Raw genomic sequence first — 21,861 nt, 5'->3', positions numbered from 1 at the left:
GAAAACATAAAAAAAAATTATGAGCAATATTGAACCTCTGAACTCGAAATATCTTTGAACTACGTATTTGATCTATTTTTTATATATTTTTTTTTAAATTTCTGTGTTTGTGAAAAATGTTTCAAAAAGTAAATATTTTTGTCAAAAAGTCTTAAAAATACCTTGTTGCTACGAAAAAAAAGTAAAAAAAAACTTGTTCACATATTTGCGAAACATTGAAATTAATATTGCGAAGTCGTGGCAACGAGAATAGCAAAAATTTGTTTAAAATGAGCAAAATATCGCAGATCAAATTTAGTTTTGTATCGAACTTTTAACATGAAGGTTCAAACGGTAATTTTACTAACAATCGTTCAATTTTCCATTTTTGCCTTTGGGCAAGAAAACTACGAAAAAACCATCAAATTTCACGTTCATAAGCAAGGAAAGGAGACTTTCAAGTCAAATTTTTGCAATAATTGTACTTTGAAGAAGGAATGTCCTCCCAGTGAGAACCTCACGCTAATTGTGACAGATCCTAATTATGACTTTGCGCAAGATTTGATCAACGCTTTTCATACTGCTCGAGGCGGATGCGTTATGTGGATGGATTTTTCGTAAGATTTTTATTTTTTTCTTTGTTAATTTTAAAAAATTTTTTAGTATTTTAATATTTTTTAAATTTTTTAATTTAGTTTAAAATAAATTTAAAATTATTTATTTAAAAATAATTAATTTAAAATTAATTAATTCTATAATTTTTTATATTTTTTTCAGAATATACAAGCCTCCAGGCAAACTAGCTTACGGAGAACTTTTCGCTCACTATGAAGGCATTAATGCAGTTCTGTTGCGTAAATTGAAGCAACTCGAGGAAATCGGCTACGATCTTGCCAATCTTTTCGTGTACGGGTACAGTTTCGGATCGTATCAAGCCATCACTGCTGGTTATAGACTCGGATCCAAAAAAATTGGTCGTATTGATGCTTGTGATCCTTCTTCCGATACTTGGATAGCAAATACTACTCCGGTTGCCTTCCAACATGCCTTTGATGCCGCGGTAAATGTTCAATGCATTCACACAAGCAAGTTATCCGGAACAACTAAGCGATTCTGCCCGAAAAGTATAAATATGGGAAAATGTGGAGATCAACCTTATAATCCTATGGAGCTACTAGTAAATTGGGATGGTTTAGCTCAAGAGCTTCACGATTTGTGTTGTAAGGCCTATATAGCTTCATTTACGAACGACTTTAAATTGGTCCAGAAAACGCAAATTGAGAGTAAATATGGACAAACGTGCTCTACTCAACAACCTGTAGGAACTTTGCCATCGTCGCCAACTTACACGATGGGATATCGCTTCGATTTTTCACTTCCCGATGGAGAATATTACGCAGATTTGACGAGAAGTTCGCCATATTATGTTGCTTAATTTTTTTTTTTTTTTGAACTTCTTAATAAAAAAAAATTCATTCATTAATCTTTCAAATAAATAAAAAAAAATACTTTCTTTTAAAATATTTTAAACTTAAAAATGAATTTAAATTAAATTTTTTTCAAAATTTCTGAATATCAAAAAAAAATTATTTTTTCAATTAATAAATAAATTGTTTAAATTGAACATAAAGTCTTTTAACACTTTTTTTTATATTTTTTATTAGATTTTAATATTTTCTTTCTTTTCATTATACAAAATATATATTTATATTAAAATTTAAAAAAATAGATTTTAAAAAATTAAAAAAAAATATTAAACACTTATTGATATTTATTAAATTTAATAATATTTAGTTATTTTTTTTTTATTTCAACACATTTAATAACTTTAATGTCGATGTTCAATAATTTATTATAATATTATTTTTATTAATTTTGGAGTCAAAAAAATTAAAATAAAAAAAAAAATAAATATTCAATTTAAATTTTTTTTTTAAAGACAAAAACATTTTTTTTTAGTTAAGAATTTTTGATATTAATTTTATTTAATTAAAATATATTTTATTGCAATAAATAAATTAATTAAAAATTAATAATTAAATTTTAAATTATTAATTTTTAATTAATTAATTTAAATTAATTAATTAATAAAAAAACATAATTAATAAAATTAAATTGAATTAATTATTGAATTAATTATTTTTTTATTAATTAATTAATTAATTTAAAGAATTATTTTCGAATTAATTTTTTTTTCTGAATTTTTTAGAAGGATTTTAAAACTTTCGGAAAAATGCAAATTAAACAACATAATAAGGCGAATCTTTCTTCAAATCTGCATAATATTCTCCATCCGGAAGTGAAAAATCGAAACGATATCCCATCGTGTAAGCTGGCGACGATGGCAAAGTTGGCGTATGTTGTTGATTGGTGCACGTAACTGGGAAAAATGGTTTAGAATATGTAGTCTGAATTTGCGCCTTCGAAACCAATTTAAAATTATTCGTGAAAGAACTTATGTACGCTATAACACACAATTCGTGACTCTGTTGAAACGAAAGAATTTCAAGAGGTTGAGTTCCGCATTTTCCCATATTGATACTTTTCGGACAGAATCGCTTCGTTGTTCCCAAAATGGCGGTTGTGTGAATGCATTGAACGTCGATTGCGGAATCGTTGGCATGTTGGAAGGCAACTGGAGTAGTATTTGCTACCCAAGTATCGGAAGAAGGATCACAGGCATCGATACGACCTATTTTTTTGGGTCCGTATCTGAAACCAGCAGTTATTGCTTGATAAGATCCAAAACTGAAACCGAACATGTGAATATCGGCAGGAACGTATCCGAGCTGTTCGAGTTGCCACAATTTACGAACTAAAACTGCGTTGATGCCTTCGTAGTGAGCAAAAAGTCCTCCATAACTTGCGGGGAAACCTGCTGGCTTGTAATACCTAAAAAAATAAAATTTAAAAAAAAATTAATTTTAATTAAAAAATAAAAATTAAATAAAAAAAAATTAAAAAAATAAAATTATTAAAAACTAAAAAAAATAATTAAAATAAAATTTTATTAAATTAAAATAAAAAAATAATTATGTTAATTATTAAAAAATTAAATAAATCAAAAAATAATTAAATTAGTTAAGTATTTTAAAATTATTAATTAATTAAAGTTAAATTAAATTAAAAAAATCAATGAACATCGAAAAAAAAAAATAAAAAATCTTACGAAAAATCCATCCACATAACGCATCCGCCACGATGAGTATGAAAAGCGTTGATCAAATTTGTTGAAAAATCATATCCCGGGTCTGTTACTACAATTGTAAGGTTCGCGGTATTAGGACAGGCTTCCAACAAAGTAGAATTATTGTTAAAATCAGACGTGAAGCTTGCCGATCCTGCCTTATGAACGACAAAAACGATGTTTGCTTCGTAATTTTCTTGCCCAAAAGCAAGAACGAAAAGTTGAACGAGTGTCAGAAGAATTTTTATTTGAACCTTCATTTTGCAAGGTCGATAAAAAACTGAATTTGATCTGCCGAAATTTGCTCATTTTAAACGAAAGCTTCCAAAATTCGTACATCTTTTGCAAATATGTAAACAAGTTTCGGGTTTTTCTTATCTTGAATTTTTTTAAGGCTTTGTCGAAAATATTTGCTGTAGAAAAAAAAACAAATATCATTTTTTGAAACATTTTTCGCAAACACAGATATTAAAAAATAAATATTAAAAAAAATATATTAAGAAATTCAATGTCGATCAGAATCCAATTTAAGAACTGAATAAAAATGTTTCATTATTTTTTTAAAATTTATTTAGTTAAAAATATTTTTTTTTATTTATTTTTAATTATTTCTTTAATTTTTATTATAAAATGCCATTTTTTTAATGAAAAAAATTAAGTTTATCTAAATTAATTTAATTTATTTAAATAATTAAATATTATTAATTTTTATTAAAATTATTTTTGTTAAAAAAATAATTAATTAAATTAAAAATATAATTAATAAAAAAAATAAATAATTTAAAATTAATAATTCATTTTTTTTTTATTTTAAATAAATTTATGAAAAGTACAAACCTAAATATAACGACAAAAAAAAATAACGAAATTCAAAAAATTATCAAGTTGACTCCTCACATCGAAGCTCATCGAACGAACCTCTTGTCATCCGTTCATTCATGTAACGTAAACAAATCGCAGCTGATGAGCGAAGTGATCAAAAGAAAAAGAAAAAAATAGAATTTATTCAATTTTCATCATTCGTGACTTGTCTTTGGTCTCATGTAGACCCCCTCCGCGTCGCCAAGTATTCAGAAGTAAGTGCAGTTTGTGTAATTTATTAGAATAAATTTTAAAAAAATCATTGATAAGTTCAGAAAAAAAAATCAAAAGTAAATATTTCCTTATATATTTTTCATAATTTGTTTTCCTGTGAATATAAAAAAGTAAACTTGTGGAATGCAGTTATTATTTAATTATCAAGCACTATTGCAAAATGAATGCAACAAAGTCATGTTTCTGTGGCAAGTGGCTATTTTACGAGTTTATCGTGTTTAATTGACAAAATGTAGAGTAAATTACGTTTTTTTTTGTTTTTGTTGGTTAACTTTCCTCGAATTTCGTCATGGATACCGTTGTTTATATTTTTTTGTTTATGATTTTTTTTATTGAGTAAGGATTAAATTTCAATAAAAGGTTAAACAAAAAATTAAGCGAACGTAGTATTTTATGAGTGATTCATATTTTTCAAAGTTGAACAATGAAATTTTTTGTTTCGATTTTTTTTTTAATTTCTATTAAGAAAATGTTTATTTTTATTATGAACAATTAATAATAATATTTAGAATTTTTTGATTTATGAGAAAAAATTGTAAATTAAAGAACAGATTTTTGTCTTAAGTCGGAAGAAATTATAATAAAAAAGTTTTCATTTTAAAAAAAAATCGCTTTATAGAGAAAAATATTTAAAAATAATTATTTTTTTTTAAATTTAATTTTATTTAATATTTTTTTATTGCAGAAAAAACATTTTTTAATAAATAAATTTTAATATTAATTAATATTTTAAAAGTCAATAAATAATTTTTAACAAATATTAATCTGATGAGCAAAAAAAAAATAAAAATATTGCAAAAAAAAAACATCTATAAAATTTAATAGATATCAATATTTATTCTTATCAATTTAGCGATTGTTTAATGACGGGTAAAGTCAATGCACTGCACATTTGTAACATAAAAAACAAAAAAAATCAGATTAGATTCTTAAAAAAACATGTTCAAAAAATTTTTTAATTTGAAGATATTTTAGTTTTTTTTTTCACTTAAAATTTTATTAAAAATAAAAAAAAAAATTTATTTTTTTTTTTTGATAAAAATTATTTATTTTATTTAATTTAAAAAAATTTATTTAAAAAATTTTTTTTTCTTCTAAGAAATTTTTAATTAAAATTTTTGACGAAAAATTATGATTTTAAAACTTTTTTGAACTACATATTACAGAAATACTTTTTTTTTATCTTGTTAAAAAATTTTTTAAAATTTTTAATAAATTTTGTGAAAAAAATTATAAATACCTTATAATTAAAAGAAGACCTCCCTAAACATAACATTGTATTTTTCATTTTATTTATTTTTGTATTACTTTGTATGTCTTCTAATACTTCTTTTTCTGATAAGAAATTTTTAAACATGGGGAAATATTTAAACCACAAATACAATCGAATCTTTTGTCATTGATTCTGTCAACACAGCTTTGCTGTTTATGCAATGTTTCTTATCAATTTTTCACTTTTATAAATTAAAACTTTAAATTTCTTTCAGTTTCTTCTTTTTGTAACCAAATCACTGCCATGGACAACAACAAATTTTGCTTCGTCGACCCGATTCACGGCAAAGTCGAGTATCCTGGATATGTCAAGCAACTCATTTGCACGGAAGAATTTCAAAGATTGCGAAATTTGAAGCAACTTGGATCCAGTTCGCGGGTGTTTTTTGGAGCAACTCACACGAGATTTGAACATTGTTTGGGGTGAGAAATTTAATTTTTGATTTTTTTTTAAATTTTAATTGATTTTTATTGTAGCGTCTGTTATTTGTCACTGAAATTGATGAAAACGCTCGAACAGAACTCGGGCGTGACAATAAGTGACATTCATCGGAAATGTGTTGCTATTGCGGGATTATTTCACGATCTTGGGCACGGACCATTTAGTCATATGTGGGAAGATTACGTACATGCTGTGAATCCATCAGAGGAATGGAGTGTAAGTTTTTTTTTATTTTTTTTTTTTTTAATTTTTATTTTTTTTAAATTTTTTTTTTAATTTTTATTTTTTATTTTATTTTTTTATTTTTTTTAAATTATTTTTTTAATTTTTTTTTTAAATCTTTATTTTTTTTAATTTTTACCGCATTTTGAAGATATTATCACAAAAATAAAATTTTTAAAATGTGCATTGGGACGAAAATTTGAAATGTTTCATAGGTTAAAAATTCTAAAGATTAAAAAAAATTATTGGGACAAATTTTAAAAATTTGCAATGGGTAAAAAATTTTAAAGAAATTAACAATTTAACAAAAAATTTAAAATATACAGAGAGAAAATATTAAAATTGTTCTTTGAGTATTAAAAATTTTAAATTTGCATTGGGGAAGAATTTTTAAAATATTCATTGGGGCAAAAAAATTCAAATTTTCAATGGGCATTTATTTAAAAATCATTAAAATATTAAATGTCGACGAAATTTGGAAAAAAAAAATTAAAAATTTGCAATAGGTAAAAAATAATTTAATTTTTCATCGGGATTAAATTAACTACTTTGAATGTGCATTGGGGTAAAATTTCAAAAATTTTCCTATTAAAAATTTTTTTATTTTTTTTATTTAAATTTTTATTTTATTCATTTTTTTTTTTTGTAATTTTAATTTTTTTTTTAAAATAAAATTTTTAAAATTTGCATTGAGACGAAAATTTAAAATGTTTCATGGGGCAAAAATTTTAAATTTTTTAATACGAATTCATTTTAAATTATTCATTGGACATAAATAAAAAATATTTTTTGGTTAAATTTTTTAAATTTTGCTTCGGGATAAATTTTCGAAAATGTGCATTGGGCTTAAAAAATTTTTTTCTAACGAAATTTTTCTTTATTTTTTTTAGCACGAGCAAACTTCCGGCGACTTGGTCAAACATTTCTTCGCCAAATACGATCACATCCGTCTCTCGGAGGAACGTCTGGAGCATCTTTATGGCATCGAGCTTATCCAAAATCTCATCATCGGCGATTTGGATCATCTAAAAACCCTCCTCACGCCCGATTTAATGTACTTAACGGAAATTGTCGCGAACAAAGCCACAAGTATCGACGTCGACAAGCAAGATTACATCCTCCGCGACGCTTATTACCTTCGCGGCAACATCCGAATCCTCGATTTTGCCGGATTTTTCGATCGATGCCGCATTACCAAAGATTTAAATGATGTCGCGCACATCAGTTATCACATCGACGATTATCAGCTACTCTCCAACATGTTCGAAAATCGTGCGTCGCTTCATATTTTCTGCTATCAGGAACCTCAAGTGCGCGGAATTGAGCAAATGTTGATCGACGTCTTGATGTTGGCGGAAGAAGCGGGATTCACGATCAAAGGCATGAAACCGAGTGAGTTGCATAAAGATCTCGAAAAGTGGCTTTTGCTCACGGATAGCGTCACGATGTTGATTCAAGCGAGTGACGACCCCAAAATGCACGAGGCGCAAAAATTGTTGAAGCGACTCAATGCGGGGGATTTTTACAAATTGGTTTGGATGTCGCCGACACCCTTGAATGTCACCGCAATTGCCGAAAAATTTGGACCGCATTTCTTCCAAGTACAAAAACGCATACCTCTCAGTTCGGTGTTCATGACGAAAAATATCATTTTTCACGACGACGATGGACAACGAGTTGCGCCGCCCGTGGAAAAACTCCCGAAACGCTGCGCTTACTACGAAGAGTATTTAATTTTTGCAAAAGACACGCAAGAAGCTGACGAAGTAAACGGCTTGAGTGAAAGCGTGAACAACCTTTCGCTGAATTCGAACTCGAAAGAGTAGAAAATCGTACCTCAAACTAAAAAAATATTAAAAAAAAAATTAATATATTTTTTTAATAATTAATCAATAATTATTTATCTATGTATAAGTTAGGTAAATATTTAAGTTCTGTCGCTATTCATTTGAAAAAAAAATGAAAAAGGGTTGCAATTTTTGCCTTTAAAGAGCAAATTAGATATAAAAGAAAAGTCGTTTATATTTTAGTTTTTAATGGTTTGTCGTTATTCGATTTAATAAATAAAAATGGCAATAAAACGATTTGAATTGCCGAAATTAAAAATTTGAACGTCTTTTCTTTGAAGGAAATTTTTAAATTTTGTCAAAAATCGTTAAGATATCAACAGAATTTATCTTTAAAATTATTTATTTATATTTGAGAATTTTTAAAAATATTTAAATAGGTTTTTATTTAATTATTTAATTTATTTAATTAATTCTCGGTTTAATTAAAACAAAAAAAAAATAGTTTTACAAAAAATCTTATAATTTAAACTAGATTTTTTAAAATTACCTAATTAAATAAATTATTGATTAATTTTATTTTTTAATTTAATTTTAATTTTTTTTAAATTTAACCAAAAATATTTCAAAAATTCTTTAAAAAAAATTTAAAACTTTTATTTAATTTAATTTAAAAAATGAATTAAATTTATTTAATTTAATTTTTTTATCAAATTTAAATTATAAATTATACTAAATGAAAAAATTAAATAATTTTTTTTTTAAATATTTGAAATACCTAAAATAAAAATAATTAAATTCAATATTTTTACCAATGATTTTTAAAAATTAAAAAAAATCCTATAATGCTTGAAAAAAGTCAAAATTTCCTCAATAATAAATTTAATTAATTAAACTTTAAAAACCTAAAAATTAAAATTAAATTAAATTTTCAAAAAACTCTTAAAAATTGAAAATTATTAAAAACTTACTTTAATTAAAAATTAATAAAAATATAATAAAATTTAATTTTTTAAAATTTTTTAATGCTTTATGGTTTAATTGAATTATATTATTATTTTTAAATAAATAAAATTAAATAAATTAAAAAATTAAAATTAAGAAAAAAAAATTTCCAATATTTAAGGGTTTTTTGAAATTTTAATTTAAATTTAATTTAAAGTGATTTCAAAAATTTTCTTTATTTTTTAATATTTATTTTAATTTTTTTTATTATTTATTTAATTTTTATAAAAAAAATTGACATCAACAAAAATTCACTCACTTGTTGCTTCATATTCACTCATTCATGAAAGAGTTAAGTTTTGCGCATGCGCAAACATCTTTTCGTAACGACGGTAACAACGAATTAAACAAGACATTGTTCGACAGTTGGCACGAAAAAATCAAAAAAATGTCACTTTTGTAAGTTTTTTTCTTTAAATTTCACTAAAATTTCTTTAAAAATTAAAAATATTTTATTAAGAGATACAAAAAGCACTCAGAAACGATGGCTCGACGCTCAAATGGAGGGAACAACTCCTCTGGTTAACGTCTTACCTTCTTGCTTGGCTCTTTGTGACTTGAAGAACGACGGATATTTCAAATTAATTGCCGCCGAGATGTCGAACAACTTCGAAGGAAAGGCAAAATTGAAGGTTTTCAAAGGAATAACTCTCATGAGTGAACGCGGATTGCCTGGATTTGCCTGTGGCGTGTCAATTTTGTACATTGACGAACACGAACCCAAAATTCCGAGTAAGAATTTTAACATTTTTCATAATTTTTCTTTAAAAATTTGAATTTTTCTTTTAGTTATTGCTGTTGCTTTGGGATCTTCGGTGCTTTTATATCGAAATTTGAAGCCATATTTCAAATATACGCTCCCGAGCATGGATATCGAGCCTCTTGAACGTGATATTTGGCAACAATTTCAAACTGCGGGGTCTGAAAGTATCGCCGAATTGTGTCAAACGCTCGCGAATGGCTTGGAAACGAACCAAATGACGTCATTATCGCAAAAATTGTTGAGTTTAGCCGCCCGAAAAACGTCACGATTTCATAAAATCCAACTTAACGACGAAACTGGAGCGCTTATCGAACATCACAGCGATGACGACACTCCCGAAAAACTCGACAGAACCAAAAGCGACAATGTGTTTGGCAGTTGCGGCGGAGTCGGGCGACATTTTTATCCTCGATTCGACGGCATTTACGGTCCTGCAACAAGCCAAAGTTTGTGCCTTTCAATTGACGCCGGTTTTGGTCTCCGCCTCCGGGTTATTTGACGTCGACTACAACATGGTGATCTCGACACGCGAAGGTCCGATCTGCATTTTGCGCAAAGGTTGGTTGGAAGGACAGCAAATTATTCGCTTGGATCATCCGGCGACGGGACTGGCTTTGCTCCCGATCGAACAGACGATAATTGTCGTTTGCATGGACAAAAGTTTGATGTGTTACTCGAAACGCGGCAAGAAAATTTGGTTTGTCGGATTGACGGAACGCGCGATTTGCATGACGCACATTATTTTGCCGCATTTGGGAATCACGCTCGTTGCGGTTGCCTTGCAGGGAGGAAGAGTTCAGATTTATTTGCAGAAAAAACTCGTCGATGAATTTGATGTCGAGGAAACTGTGAGTTCGATGATTTTTGGGAGACTTGGGCAGGAAGAACATGTTTTGGTGCTCGTGACAATCAGTAAGTTTTGAATTTTTTTTTCAGGTTATGTTAGAGAAAAAATTTAATTTTTTTTTGAAAATATTAAAAAAAATATTTTTTAAAGATTTTTCATAAAATTTTAAAATTATTAAAAATTAATTTTTTTTTTATTTTTTTAACGGAATTATTTTGAATTGACATTTAAAAATTTTTGCTTCGTTAATGTCAAAATTTTTTTTTTAAAATTAGGAAAAAAATTTAAAATTTTTGAATTAAATTTCGATTAAAAATAAAAATATTTACACTTCATTAAAAATGTTAGTTAAAATTATCAAAAAAAATAATTTTAAAATTTTAACGGTAATTTTTTGAATTGACATTTCAAAATTTTTTTCATATAAAATGTAATTTTTTTTATCAAATTTATGAATTTATCAAACTTTAAATATTTTAATACAAGACATTTGTCAATTTTTTTACTTTTTAAGGTTAAAACGAACAATTTTTAATTTTTAACGGTCACTTTTTGAATTGACATTTACAAATTTTTCTTCAATTATGTCAAAAAGCTGTCAAATTATGAAGAATTTTTTTATTTTAAGACAATTTTTAGCAATTGTTTATCTCTTTTTTTTTCAATAAAAATCTAAAAATTCAAATTTTTTAACAAAATTTCAATGAAAAATTAAAAATAATGAAACATAACCTCAAAATTTTCTTCTCAATATTTCCAGCTGGCATCCTTCAAATCAAAATCCTCAAACGAACAGCACAATTCAGCACAGATTCCGCCTACGATGAAGCTGTAGCGAACCAATCTGCCGCCGTCAACAATCTCCAAATCCCCAAAAAGTCAAAAATTTTCTTGGAACAAACGATTCGTGAACGCGACAACGCTCCCGTCATCCATCAAGCTTTTCAATCGGAACTTTGGCGATTGCGACTTCATGCGGCACGCGAAACGCTCGACATCATAACGTCAGCTGAAGGCTCCTTTTCGGGCGACGTTGGGCAAGTTGCGTTAAAACTCGCTGCCGAAGTGCTCGGAACAGGTCCGTTGTACAAACTTTTTCTGCAAATCGATAATTTGTCGACGGAGCGGGAGGCTTTTGAACTTTTTTTGATTTTGCATGCGGATCATCGACATTTTGAGTTGAACAGGAGTTTCACGTATTTGCCGATGATAATTCCGGGATGTCCTGTTAAGATGGACTTTGATGTGTCGATTGTGATGGATCCGCGAGATGGATTGCCGCCGAGTGATTTGACGCCTGAGAATGCAGTGATAAAAGTTGTCATTGGGAAGACGGGACAAGCGAAACCTGTAATTGCGTCGACTGTGGTTATTCCGTTAATTGGGTTTTAAAAATTAATTTAAAGAAAAAAAAATTAAGAATTTTACGTAAAATCTTAAATTTATGTAAAAAGTTATTTGAAAAAAGCCAAATATTTAAAATTGAATGAATGTTTCGTATTTTAAGGCAAATTTAATTGGTAAGTTGTTTTTAAAAAAATATTTCAATTTTTATCTATTTCATTTATTAATTTAAAAAATTAAAATTTTTGAAAAAATTTAATTTTTAAAATTTTTTGGTAAATTTAAATTATTTAATTAATTATTTTTTTATTTAAAATATTTTAATTAAAAAAAATAAATAAAAAAAATTTTTTTTGAATTAATTTTGAGCAAATAATTTAAAGAGAAGAGTCACAAAAAAAATATATTTATAAGCTGAAAAAAAAATAAAAAAAAAAATTAGAAAATTTTAAAAAATTTAAATTGTCTCAAAATATTTTTTTTAATTTTTTGAAAATATTTAGTTTGAAAATTTTTATATAGTAAATATGTAAAAAATTTTTTAAAAAAATACATTGAAAAAATTTGAGAATTTTTTTTTAAAAATTTAGACTTTAGAAATTTTTTTTTTTTATAAAAAAATAATTATAAAAAAGTTGAAATTTTATAAAAAAAAAATAATTTAAAAAAAATGTTTTTTAAAATTATTTATTTTTTTTAAATTATTTTTTTTTAATTTTGTATTATTTTTTTAAATTTTAAATTATTTTTTTTTTTTTAAATTAATTTTTTTTTTAGTTTTTTTTTTTTTAATTAAAAATATTAATTTCATAAAAATTTGAAAAGAAAAATTCCAAAAATTATCAACAAAAAATTTTTTTAATAATAAAGTTTAAAAACTTTTGAAGCAAAATTGAATGAAAAACGACAAAATATAATTTAAATCTTTATTTTTTTTTATTTAAAATCTAAAAAATTAACATATTCATTCATTTTCTGTGCGTTTTTTATTTTTTCTTCCTCCGCGACATCCTCGTCTCGCTTTCTTTTTCTTCTCTTCCTCAGCAGCGACATAATCATCGTACAAAATTGGCTCTTCTCCGACATTTTCTAATTCTATCACGGGTTCTTGTTGCATTGCCTTCCTCATCACTCGTCGACTTCTCACTTCTTCAGGCATCGGAGCACTTGCCATTGGAGCACACATCATCTGAGGCACTTCCTGTTCCATTATTTGAGGTTCTTTAGCCCTCGGCTCATCAACAATTATTCGTTTGCACTTAATTGGAAGCGGCTGTGGAGCTTCGCAGGTAAAATTTTCCTCTAATACTGCTTCGTCATCATTTTGAGCTTCAATTTCTTCATTTTTTTCCTCTGAATTTTCCTCGTTTTCGTCTTTTTTAGATAAAACTTCGTCCGGAGGCGGCATGCAACACTCAAAACACTCAATTGGATTCGGCGGAAGTTCAACAGCGAGCGCGCTTTCTTTGTTAACGGCAATTTCCAAGGCTTCCTTCAACGTCACAGACTCATTTTCCTCACAAAGTCGATCGAGAATCGGTCCAGGCCTCAGTCCCGTCACGAATTTATCGAGCAAAACGGATTCCAGTGTCGCCCCAAAGCGACAATCGACGGAAAGTTTCTTTACTTTGACGTACCATTGCGAAATGCTTTCATGCGGCTCCTGTTTGGCATTGTAAAATTTCGATCTTTCGCGAAAAATTGAGATTTTTGGCGAAAATTGTCTTTCAAGTAGTTGACAAAGTTCGTTGAAGGTCTTTTCCTTTGGCAGCGAGGGATGACACAAATCCCGCAGAATTTTGTAGGAATAGGAACCGATGACACTGATCAAAAATGCACTTTGTTTGGCTTCCGGGACGTCATTTACGGCGAAAAATTGCTCCAGCCGCTCAAAATAAACGTTCCAGTCGTCACCTTCGCCGTAAAATTCGGGGATTTGACCGTACATCGCGCTGCACATCACGAAATTTACGATTTTTTCAGTCTCCAAGCGGAATTTTGGTCCGTTCAACGTAACAGCGGATGAGTAACTGACGAGATATGAGCTGAAAACTCAATTTTTGTCGAAGAAATCGTTCATTCACCAACACAAAAGCAGATTTTTACACGTTTATAGTGTAAAAACAGAGCGGAGTAACTCAAATTTGATGTTTTTACGGAATTTACGTGTGAATGATGTTATGGTCATGCGACAAATTGTATGATATCATCAACATACGCCGGCAAATGTTGTGAAATTACGTGTGATTCGCTTCCTACACGGCGATTCTTAGATAATTTCAATGAAAAAGATAAATATTCTTCGGTTTTTAATGAAGAAGAAGTATTTTTAAGGCGAAATATAGTAAAAAATATTTTTTTTTGTAGATGAACGAAGGTCAACGAACAAAAATTCTTGAAATTGAAGTCAAGGTCAAGGCAAGAACATTTTTTTAGGTGTTCTAAATGGTTTGTTTACCACTTTTACGCTGAAAATCAATAAAATAATCGTGTGAAGTAGTAAGTCATTCAGCAAAAAGCGATAAAAAATGCTCTAATTACACACAAATTACTTTATTATCGATCGGAATGCAGAAAATTGTCATATGGCGTGATAATTTTTTGCTGAAATCGGCCCATTATTTGCTCATTTGATCAAATGTTTGTTGATTTTTGAACAATTTTTGATAAAAATGAATAAAATTAATAGAAAGAATTCATAAATTAAGAAAGTAGGTTAATGAAATTTAAATTATGAAGTTTGATGAGTTCTGAAATTTACTTTTGTCTGAATATTCGTTCATTCAAGTCTGCAAAATTTTTATTTATTTTCAGGAATTTATTTTTTTTTTTATTTTTTTAGTAGAAATTTTAATATTTTTACATCTTTAAATATTCGTTTTAAGAAAGAAAAAATTAAATTAATTTATTCAAAAAAAAAAAAATATTAAATAATTTATTTTCATTAAAAAATTTAAAAAAAATCATTAGAATATCTTTCGAAGTCAAAAAATGGAACAAATATTATCAAAAAATGTAGAAAAATTTTAATTTTCATTTAAAAATTGTTAACATGAATTGCAAATGTTTCTGTAAAATACATCATCATGAAATCATTTGCATAATTAAATAGCTATTTTTAGTCTTTATTGGTCTTTTATGAATTTTATCTAACTTCTGCAAACAAATTTTTCGCATATGGAGACCAAATTAATGAAAATTTCTGACAAATTATTTAAAAATAGCAAAAATACGAAAATCGATTTTTTTAAATATTTTACCTTAAATAAAAAATTTATTTATTTAATTTTATTGAAAATAAATGAAAAAATTTATAACGATTCAAAACTGTCAATTTAATATGAATTTCACAATATTGTTTAAAATAAATATTTAACGTTTTTAGTTAAAAAATTTCTAACAGAATTGAAAATTTTTTTTTTTTATTTAATTTATGACAATTAAATAAATATTTAAAAAAATATTTCGATTATCCTGTAAAAAAGTCTAAAATTTTTTTTAAATATTTAATATTTTTATTGATTCATTAAAAAATAAAATGTCATAAAAAGTACAAAAAACCTGAAAAAGAGAAAATTTTTAAATTAAAATAAAATAAAAATATTTTGAGAGGAGCAAAAATTCAATTTATTTGGTAATTTTTTCTCTTGTGTCTAAATTAAATTTTTAATATTTTTTTAAAATATTTAATTTAATTTAAAATTATTTTTTAAAAATAATTTAATTTATAATTAAGAAATTTAATTTAATTTTAATAATTTAATTTTTTTAAATTTTTAAAATCGTAAAGCTTTCAGCTTCTTGTATTTAATTTTATTAAAAAATATTATAAATTATTTTTTTTTAAATATTTTTTAATTTTTTTAAATTATTTAATTTTTTATAATTTTTAATTTAATTAATTCAATTTATTTATTTATTTTTTTTTTTTTAAACTTTTAAATTTTAAAAATTTTTTCATTTAAATTTTTTAAATTTTTATTTTTTTAAAAATCTCGTAATAATGCGAAAAATTTTCATTATTTAAATTTTGCATTGCGATCGTCCTCCATTAACAGCTCCAATTCTCAACAACTTCCGTTTTCGCATCACCCGATCTTTATGTTCCTTTTCCAAATTCCTCCTCAACTTTTCCAATTCTTCCTCATTTTTGCACCAAACGTAACTAAACATCTTCTTATGTGCCACAATTTTCCCTTGACTTCCGATCATGACGCAATCGACGCCATATTGCTCCTTAATTTCCAACGCCTTCGTGTACATTTTATCCAAATCATGCGGCAAATCCTCCCGAAATCCCAATTTATATTCCTTCCTCTTGTACGTGAATTTCAGTCCTTTATCATTAAATTCGCCGTAATAACAAAAAACATCTTTTGTAAAATTATTTTTTTTCTGCGAATTCACCGCTTCCAAAAATATTTTTTTCGTTTCAGAATTGCCGAAAGTGATTTTCACGTCATTTTTGCGACAAAAATGGGTCCAAGGACGTCGCATCGAGTATTGATCCGGTTTGATAAACGACAATTTCAGCGAATTCAGGAGACTTTTCATGAAGTCATGCAAATCGACGTCATCTGAGAGCGGAAGTCCTTCCATAATTAGCACGACATTCTCGATATCGGGGTCATGGCGCTTCTCGAGGTGATTCGAAATCGAGGGATTTTGACGACATTCGTATTTGGTGTGACCTTTTTTGCTGCAAATGTAACAAATTTTCTGTTTTTGGTCCAAATTTCGAAGAACACGAGACTCGATGGCTTCTGGAGACATTTTTAAACTGTTTGTTGTTGTTGTAATTGTTGTTACTCCGAGAATTTTAATGAAAATTTACGAAATTTAGTTTAAATTTAGTATCACAGTCGGTTGAGATCAACGTCTTAACACTAAAAACTCTAAAAAATAATTGATAAAAGTTGAAAAGTCGCTTCCGATTTTTATATCAAGCAATTTCACAACATTTCGTATTGCGCAGTGTGTTGTTGGCGAGCACGACGTACGAGATACCGGCGAATTTCATAACAACAAGTAACGAATGCATCGAATTTGTAAACAAAACGTTAACTTTATGTAATTTTATTTCGTTTTAGGGCCCGTTTGAGCAAGTCGCGAGTGATGGAAGAGGAAGAAAACGAGAAAATCTGCTATTTTTGTCACAAAAAAGGACATACTCAGTACAAATGCAGGGAAAAACGACAAAATTTGAATGGCGAAAGTTCTAAAAGTGAAGAAATTATTGAAGCAGATCTCGATTTACGTCTCATAATCGAAGGAATCACGCTGAAAGACCATTTAAACCCCTTCGAAGTCCTGAAAGCAATTCTGAAAACTGCAAAAATCAACCTTGAAATCTCCCATCGCGACGTAACTTTCAAATTTCGTCATTTTTGTCGGAAATTCCATCGACCGGATGAGATTTTAGTCGTTTTTCATCAAAGTTCGTTGCGAAAAAAGCTTTTAATGGACTTAAAAAATGCAGGTTTTCATCATCATCATGCTGAAACGAAAAATTTTGAGATTTTTATGAAGATTCAAGTAGAGAAAAAATTCTTTAATATAAAACTGAGGAGCGAAATTTGGCCAGAAGTAGAAAAATATTACAACAAAGTGTTGAGATTGCAAGCCAAATACGGGGATTTGCATCTTTCGTTGGGTTACAAATGTGTGATTGCACGAAAACATGGGCATATGATTTGTATTTTTGATGACACGAACATGGAATTTCTGAAAAAATTATTGAAATTTAAAGAAAATGAGAAAATTCAAAAGGATCGAAGGGATTTTTGTACTTCAAGAGGATTGAAATTTGAAAAAATTAAAAATGTTGAATTGAAAAAGTATTAAAACTGATTTTGTAAAAGAATTTGTATTGAAAAATTTTAAAATAAATTTAAAAAAATATTTTTCTTAAAAAAATTGAAAATAAAAATTAAGGCAGGTATTAATTTTTTAATCTAATTTAAAAAAAATAATAAATAAAAATAATTATTTTTTAAATTTAAATTAAATTAATTGAAATAATTAATTAATTGTTAAATAAATAAAACGAAAATTAAATAAAAAAATTAAGTAAATTTTAATAAAAAAAATAAATTAAAAAAATAAAATAAAATAAAATTAAATATTTTTTTTTAATAAATTTTAAATAAATAAAATTAAACAAAATAAAATTAAATTAAATAAAAAAATAAATTAAATTAAATTAAAATTAATTAAATAAATTAATTTTATTAAATTTATTATATTAATTATTTTTTAAATTAATTTAATTTAATTTTACATTTAATTTTTTTTTAAATTTAATTCTTTAGAAATTTTTTAAAAATGTTTGTACATAATTTTTGTCAAATCATCATCAAAAATTACATAAAAATTTCAATTTTAGTCAATATCATGACAAAAATCATAACATGAATTATGTTTAATTAAAAATCACCTATGAAATTCACTGAAAATTGATTTTTTTCAAAAATATTGTTTAAGTTAAACTTTTTTATAATTGTCAATGTTGCGAAATTACTTTTCATAAGAAAAAAATAAGCAAAAAAATTAAGCTCACAATTAAGTTAAGAACTTTTTTTTAATAAAAAAAATTTTTAATTCAGAAAAATTTTATGTGAAGTCCAATAAATCTATTAAATTTTGAATAAAAATTCAATTTTAATCTTGAAAAAATATTTAAACTACAAAAAATTCAACAAAAAATTATTTTTTATATAAAATTTTTAAATACTTCCCTCAAAAATTTCTCAAATCGACGTAAAAAGGACAAAAAATAAATAAAAATCTCAAAAATAGTCGTTAAATAATTAATTTTTTATTATTTTTATCACACTTATCAATTAAAAATATTTATAAAATACTTTTTTTTCTTAATTTCGAGCCGTTTCCAACAACGCACACTCCTTATTAATGGCAATATCGACTGCTTGTTGCAACGTCAGCGTCTCACTTTCCTCACAAAGTCGATCCAAAACCTGCCCCGGTCTCAATCCCGTGATAAATTTATCCAACAGCACCATCTCCAAATTATCCCCGAACCGACAATCAACCGACAACTTCTTCACTCTTCCATACCATGACGTCACATTTTCATGCGGCTCCTGACGACAATTGTAAAATTTGCTGCGTTCGCGAAAAATGGAAATTTGTGGCGAAAATTGTCTCCGCAGCAGTTCACAGAGCTCATCAAAGGGCTTGTCTTTGGGCAACGTGGGATGACAAAGGTCTCGCAGCGTTTTGTAACTGTTGGATCCGATAACGCTGATGAGGAAGGCGCTTCGTTTGTTGTCCGGAATGTTGTTTACTTCGAAAAATTGCTCCAAACGCTCGTAATAAACGTTCCAATCGTCACCATCGCCGTAAAATTCGGGGATTTGTCCGTACATTTGTTGTGCCATGATGATTTTTTCTAAAAATTTAATTAAAAAAATGCTTAAAACTTGTTTCTTGCTTGAATCTTGAGCGAAGACTGACCAAAAAACGCGAAATACGGGAAGTTATATTGCAAGTAACTCACTAATACAGCAAAAAATCGCCCGAAAATGAACTTGGATGAACAACTTCGGCAAAATTCCAACACAAAAACACGTTCAAGGGAATTTCGATGACTCATGAAATGTTTTTGACGCCTATTTCATGACTTTATCTTCGATGATTATCATTTCACGTGTCGTTTTAGGTACTTTTAGAATCTTATCTGTCATTACCAATCACTAAAATTGATAATTTTGATATTTTTCAGCACGAAAATCGACCTTCGAGCAAAAATGAGCCGGCAATCTACAACAAAAACAGATGATTCAGATTTTTTATGCGAGTATTTGTGCGGTAACTCACCATTTTTGGATGTATTTGTTGAAAATTGTCCTATAAATACTCGGTTCTCGGCAAATTTCTTCAGTCTGCGATTGAAACACGTTCTGAACAGTCATGGCTTTGGTAGAAAGGGCCTAAAATCGATAGAAAAAGGTGTTAGATCATCATTTTTTGTTGCTGAGAGATGCGATTTGGGCGGAAAAGCTGCTTTTTTGAAGGAATTTTGCGCTGTAAGTATTTTAAAATAAAAAAAATTTAATTAAAATTTATTTTTTATCCAATTTTTTGTTTTTTTAGACGCCCATTGTGAAATTCTCGCAACTTTGATCCATCTTCATGCTATTGATGACGTCATCAGAAGTTGATTTCTGAGCGCGGACTCATTTCGCAGCGTTTTTCGTCGATTTTTGATGAAAAAATGCGCGAAATCCTGAAGTGCTGCCTTTGCGCCTTCACAACTTTGCTTTAATGACATCCGTCTGTAAGCTCAACTATTATGAAAAATTTGTAACGCGGCGATGATGACGCGCTCCGGTGCTCTTGTCGTCGCAAACTGGAGGTGTATCAGTTAAAAAACACAAAGCGGCACTACTTCGGTGGTGAAATTCATGTCGTCGGGCTTTGAGATCGTGCGACTTGCGGAATTTAAGGTTCCTGTGAACGAAAGTGACCCGTTCTGATACCGACTCTGGATGTCAATCGTCGTCAAATGTCGTTAGGAGACTCATTTTCAGCGAAAAATAGCCTCGTATCGTCGTTAACGGGGATTTTTTTGGCAATTGCGTGCACGGAATCAGTTCTGAAGGAACAAAAATCGTTCAAAAGTTGATTTTTTCGGGGGAATTTTGAAGGATGTGAGGACCACTGAGCTCGCTTGATGACGCAAACCTTACTTGAATTAAGTATTAATTGTAAATAAAATTAAAAAAATTAAAAAAAAATTGGAAAAAAAATTACGAAAGAAGAAAAAATCGAAGAAGCACGAAAAAAAATCTGTGAAAAAAAAAATAAAGAATGAAGAAAATTTTAGAAGCACGCAAAAAAAATTTTTTATTTTTCCAATCCGAATGAAAATCCATCTTGTAAATATTTGCATTGAAGATTACAAAATTCATGCAAAAGATAGCGGACATCTTTTTTCAAGGTTTAGCGCATCAAATGTCCTTCAAAACTATTTTAATTAAAAAGTTGTTAACATTCAAAAGGGATTTAGTGCAGTTCTGAGTCTATAATGAGTACTTGAAATTGCAGTCGTGCGTGATTTATGACGATTTTCTCCTGCAAAAAGTGAGCAAGAGGCACGATTTTACTGATTTTTGAAGGAGAAGCGGTGAGTTATTTAAAAAAAAGATAAAGTTGTTTTGAACTTCATGAAAATTGAAGTATATTAATTATAAAAAGTGTTTGAAAAAGTTTAAAAATTATTTGCTTTGTTGAAAATTGAATTGTAATTAAAAATAAAATTTTTTTAAAGTAAAATTTAAAATAAAAAAATGTTTTTTTAATTTTTTAAGATTTTTATCCTTTAAGCAATATCTAAAATAAAATAAAAAAATTAAAGGATTATTAATTAATTTTTAATTATTATTTTAATTGTCAGAAAAAAATTAAATTAAATTAAAAAAAATTAAATTAAATTTAAAACAAAAAAAAATAATTTTTGCATTTTGAAATTTTTTAAAAAATAGAGAAAAAATTAACAAAAAAAAGTTCAAAATTTTTATCTGATTTTTTAACATTTTTTGATCAGTTTTATTCCTAATTTAAAAGTACAAAAAAAAAAAGTTTTTCTGTGCATTTTGGGTCGAGATTTGACGCTAAAATGGCTTTGACAAAAAAACAGTTTTTTGCCTTGATTTTAGTTTTAAAAATCAAAACAATTTTTGCATTAAAACTATATTTGACGTAACAAAAAAATCAGCGTTTGAAGTAAGTTTTTTTTGCAAAACTCAAAGGAAAAATTCAAACAAATTTTTTGCAGACTAAAAAATTTTTAAAAATGATAAATTATTTTCTTTAAACATTTTGACAAGCCAAACGCTTGGATTTAGTTTTAAATCAAAACTCTGAAAGGAAAAATTTTTTTTCAGTTCAATTTTT

The 21,861-nt window shown here is 27.2% G+C and overlaps 6 protein-coding genes and 1 long non-coding RNA gene across 7 annotated transcripts; 4 read left to right on the top strand and 3 right to left on the bottom strand.

The window, feature by feature from the left end:
* The first annotated feature begins 318 nt into the window (after positions 1-318).
* LOC134829116 (uncharacterized) lies at positions 319-1,414 on the top strand. The gene is made up of 2 exons (XM_063842112.1): positions 319-596; positions 757-1,414. Exons 1-2 carry the CDS (start codon positions 319-321, stop codon positions 1,412-1,414), a joined length of 936 nt encoding a protein of 311 aa, XP_063698182.1.
* Positions 1,415-2,219: 805 nt separating this feature from the next.
* Positions 2,220-3,426, bottom strand: LOC134829114 (uncharacterized). Its single transcript, XM_063842111.1, has 2 exons — positions 3,149-3,426; positions 2,220-2,871 (listed from the first exon to the last, which is right to left on the bottom strand). The coding sequence occupies exons 1-2, from the start codon at positions 3,424-3,426 to the stop codon at positions 2,220-2,222; spliced, it is 930 nt and encodes a 309-aa protein (XP_063698181.1).
* Positions 3,427-4,110: 684 nt separating this feature from the next.
* LOC134831034 (deoxynucleoside triphosphate triphosphohydrolase SAMHD1) lies at positions 4,111-8,266 on the top strand. Its single transcript, XM_063844668.1, has 4 exons — positions 4,111-4,242; positions 5,749-5,956; positions 6,011-6,191; positions 7,088-8,266. Exons 2-4 carry the CDS (start codon positions 5,778-5,780, stop codon positions 8,021-8,023), a joined length of 1,296 nt encoding a protein of 431 aa, XP_063700738.1. The 5' UTR covers positions 4,111-4,242; positions 5,749-5,777; the 3' UTR covers positions 8,024-8,266.
* A 1,178-nt stretch (positions 8,267-9,444) lies between these two features.
* LOC134832016 (Bardet-Biedl syndrome 1 protein) lies at positions 9,445-12,059 on the top strand (the record flags this gene model as incomplete). Its single annotated transcript, XM_063845901.1, is given in 4 exon segments — positions 9,445-9,721; positions 9,779-9,999; positions 10,001-10,664; positions 11,360-12,059. Coding segments are annotated over 4 exon segments (1,794 nt in total), but the record flags the coding sequence as incomplete, so codon positions are not given.
* A 792-nt stretch (positions 12,060-12,851) lies between these two features.
* On the bottom strand, positions 12,852-13,950 carry LOC134830683 (uncharacterized). The gene has a single exon (XM_063844239.1). The coding sequence runs from the start codon at positions 13,901-13,903 to the stop codon at positions 12,908-12,910; it is 996 nt and encodes a 331-aa protein (XP_063700309.1). The 5' UTR covers positions 13,904-13,950; the 3' UTR covers positions 12,852-12,907.
* Positions 13,951-18,738: 4,788 nt separating this feature from the next.
* On the bottom strand, positions 18,739-19,427 carry LOC134830278 (uncharacterized). Its single transcript, XM_063843701.1, has one exon. It carries the CDS (start codon positions 19,341-19,343, stop codon positions 18,816-18,818), a length of 528 nt encoding a protein of 175 aa, XP_063699771.1. The 5' UTR covers positions 19,344-19,427; the 3' UTR covers positions 18,739-18,815.
* A 426-nt stretch (positions 19,428-19,853) lies between these two features.
* On the top strand, positions 19,854-20,714 carry LOC134830955 (uncharacterized). The gene is made up of 2 exons (XR_010161983.1): positions 19,854-19,991; positions 20,059-20,714. It is a non-coding gene; the product is annotated as an uncharacterized LOC134830955 (long non-coding RNA).
* The last annotated feature ends 1,147 nt before the right edge of the window (positions 20,715-21,861 follow it).

Source organism: Culicoides brevitarsis, chromosome 2, assembly GCF_036172545.1.
Source record: "Culicoides brevitarsis isolate CSIRO-B50_1 chromosome 2, AGI_CSIRO_Cbre_v1, whole genome shotgun sequence".
Taxonomy (NCBI): Eukaryota; Metazoa; Arthropoda; class Insecta; order Diptera; family Ceratopogonidae; genus Culicoides; species Culicoides brevitarsis.
Note: the sequence above shows the minus strand (reverse complement) of the source record. Positions and strands in the feature narration are given on the sequence as shown.

Bases quoted from the DNA above. Each gene is read 5' to 3' on its own strand.
- LOC134830278 (XM_063843701.1), bottom strand. From the start codon at position 19,343: ATGGCACAACAAATGTACGGACAAATCCCCGAATTTTACGGCGATGGT.
- LOC134829114 (XM_063842111.1), bottom strand. From the start codon at position 3,426: ATGAAGGTTCAAATAAAAATTCTTCTGACACTCGTTCAACTTTTCGTT. The intron at 2,872-3,148 runs GTAAGATTTTTT...TTATTTTTTTAG, and splicing joins GTTATGTGGATGGATTTTTC to GTATTACAAGCCAGCAGGTT.
- LOC134831034 (XM_063844668.1), top strand. From the start codon at position 5,778: ATGGACAACAACAAATTTTGCTTCGTCGACCCGATTCACGGCAAAGTC. The intron at 5,957-6,010 runs GTGAGAAATTTA...TTTTTATTGTAG, and splicing joins AGATTTGAACATTGTTTGGG to CGTCTGTTATTTGTCACTGA. The intron at 6,192-7,087 runs GTAAGTTTTTTT...TATTTTTTTTAG, and splicing joins ATCCATCAGAGGAATGGAGT to CACGAGCAAACTTCCGGCGA.
- LOC134829116 (XM_063842112.1), top strand. From the start codon at position 319: ATGAAGGTTCAAACGGTAATTTTACTAACAATCGTTCAATTTTCCATT. The intron at 597-756 runs GTAAGATTTTTA...TATTTTTTTCAG, and splicing joins GTTATGTGGATGGATTTTTC to AATATACAAGCCTCCAGGCA.
- LOC134830683 (XM_063844239.1), bottom strand. From the start codon at position 13,903: ATGTGCAGCGCGATGTACGGTCAAATCCCCGAATTTTACGGCGAAGGT.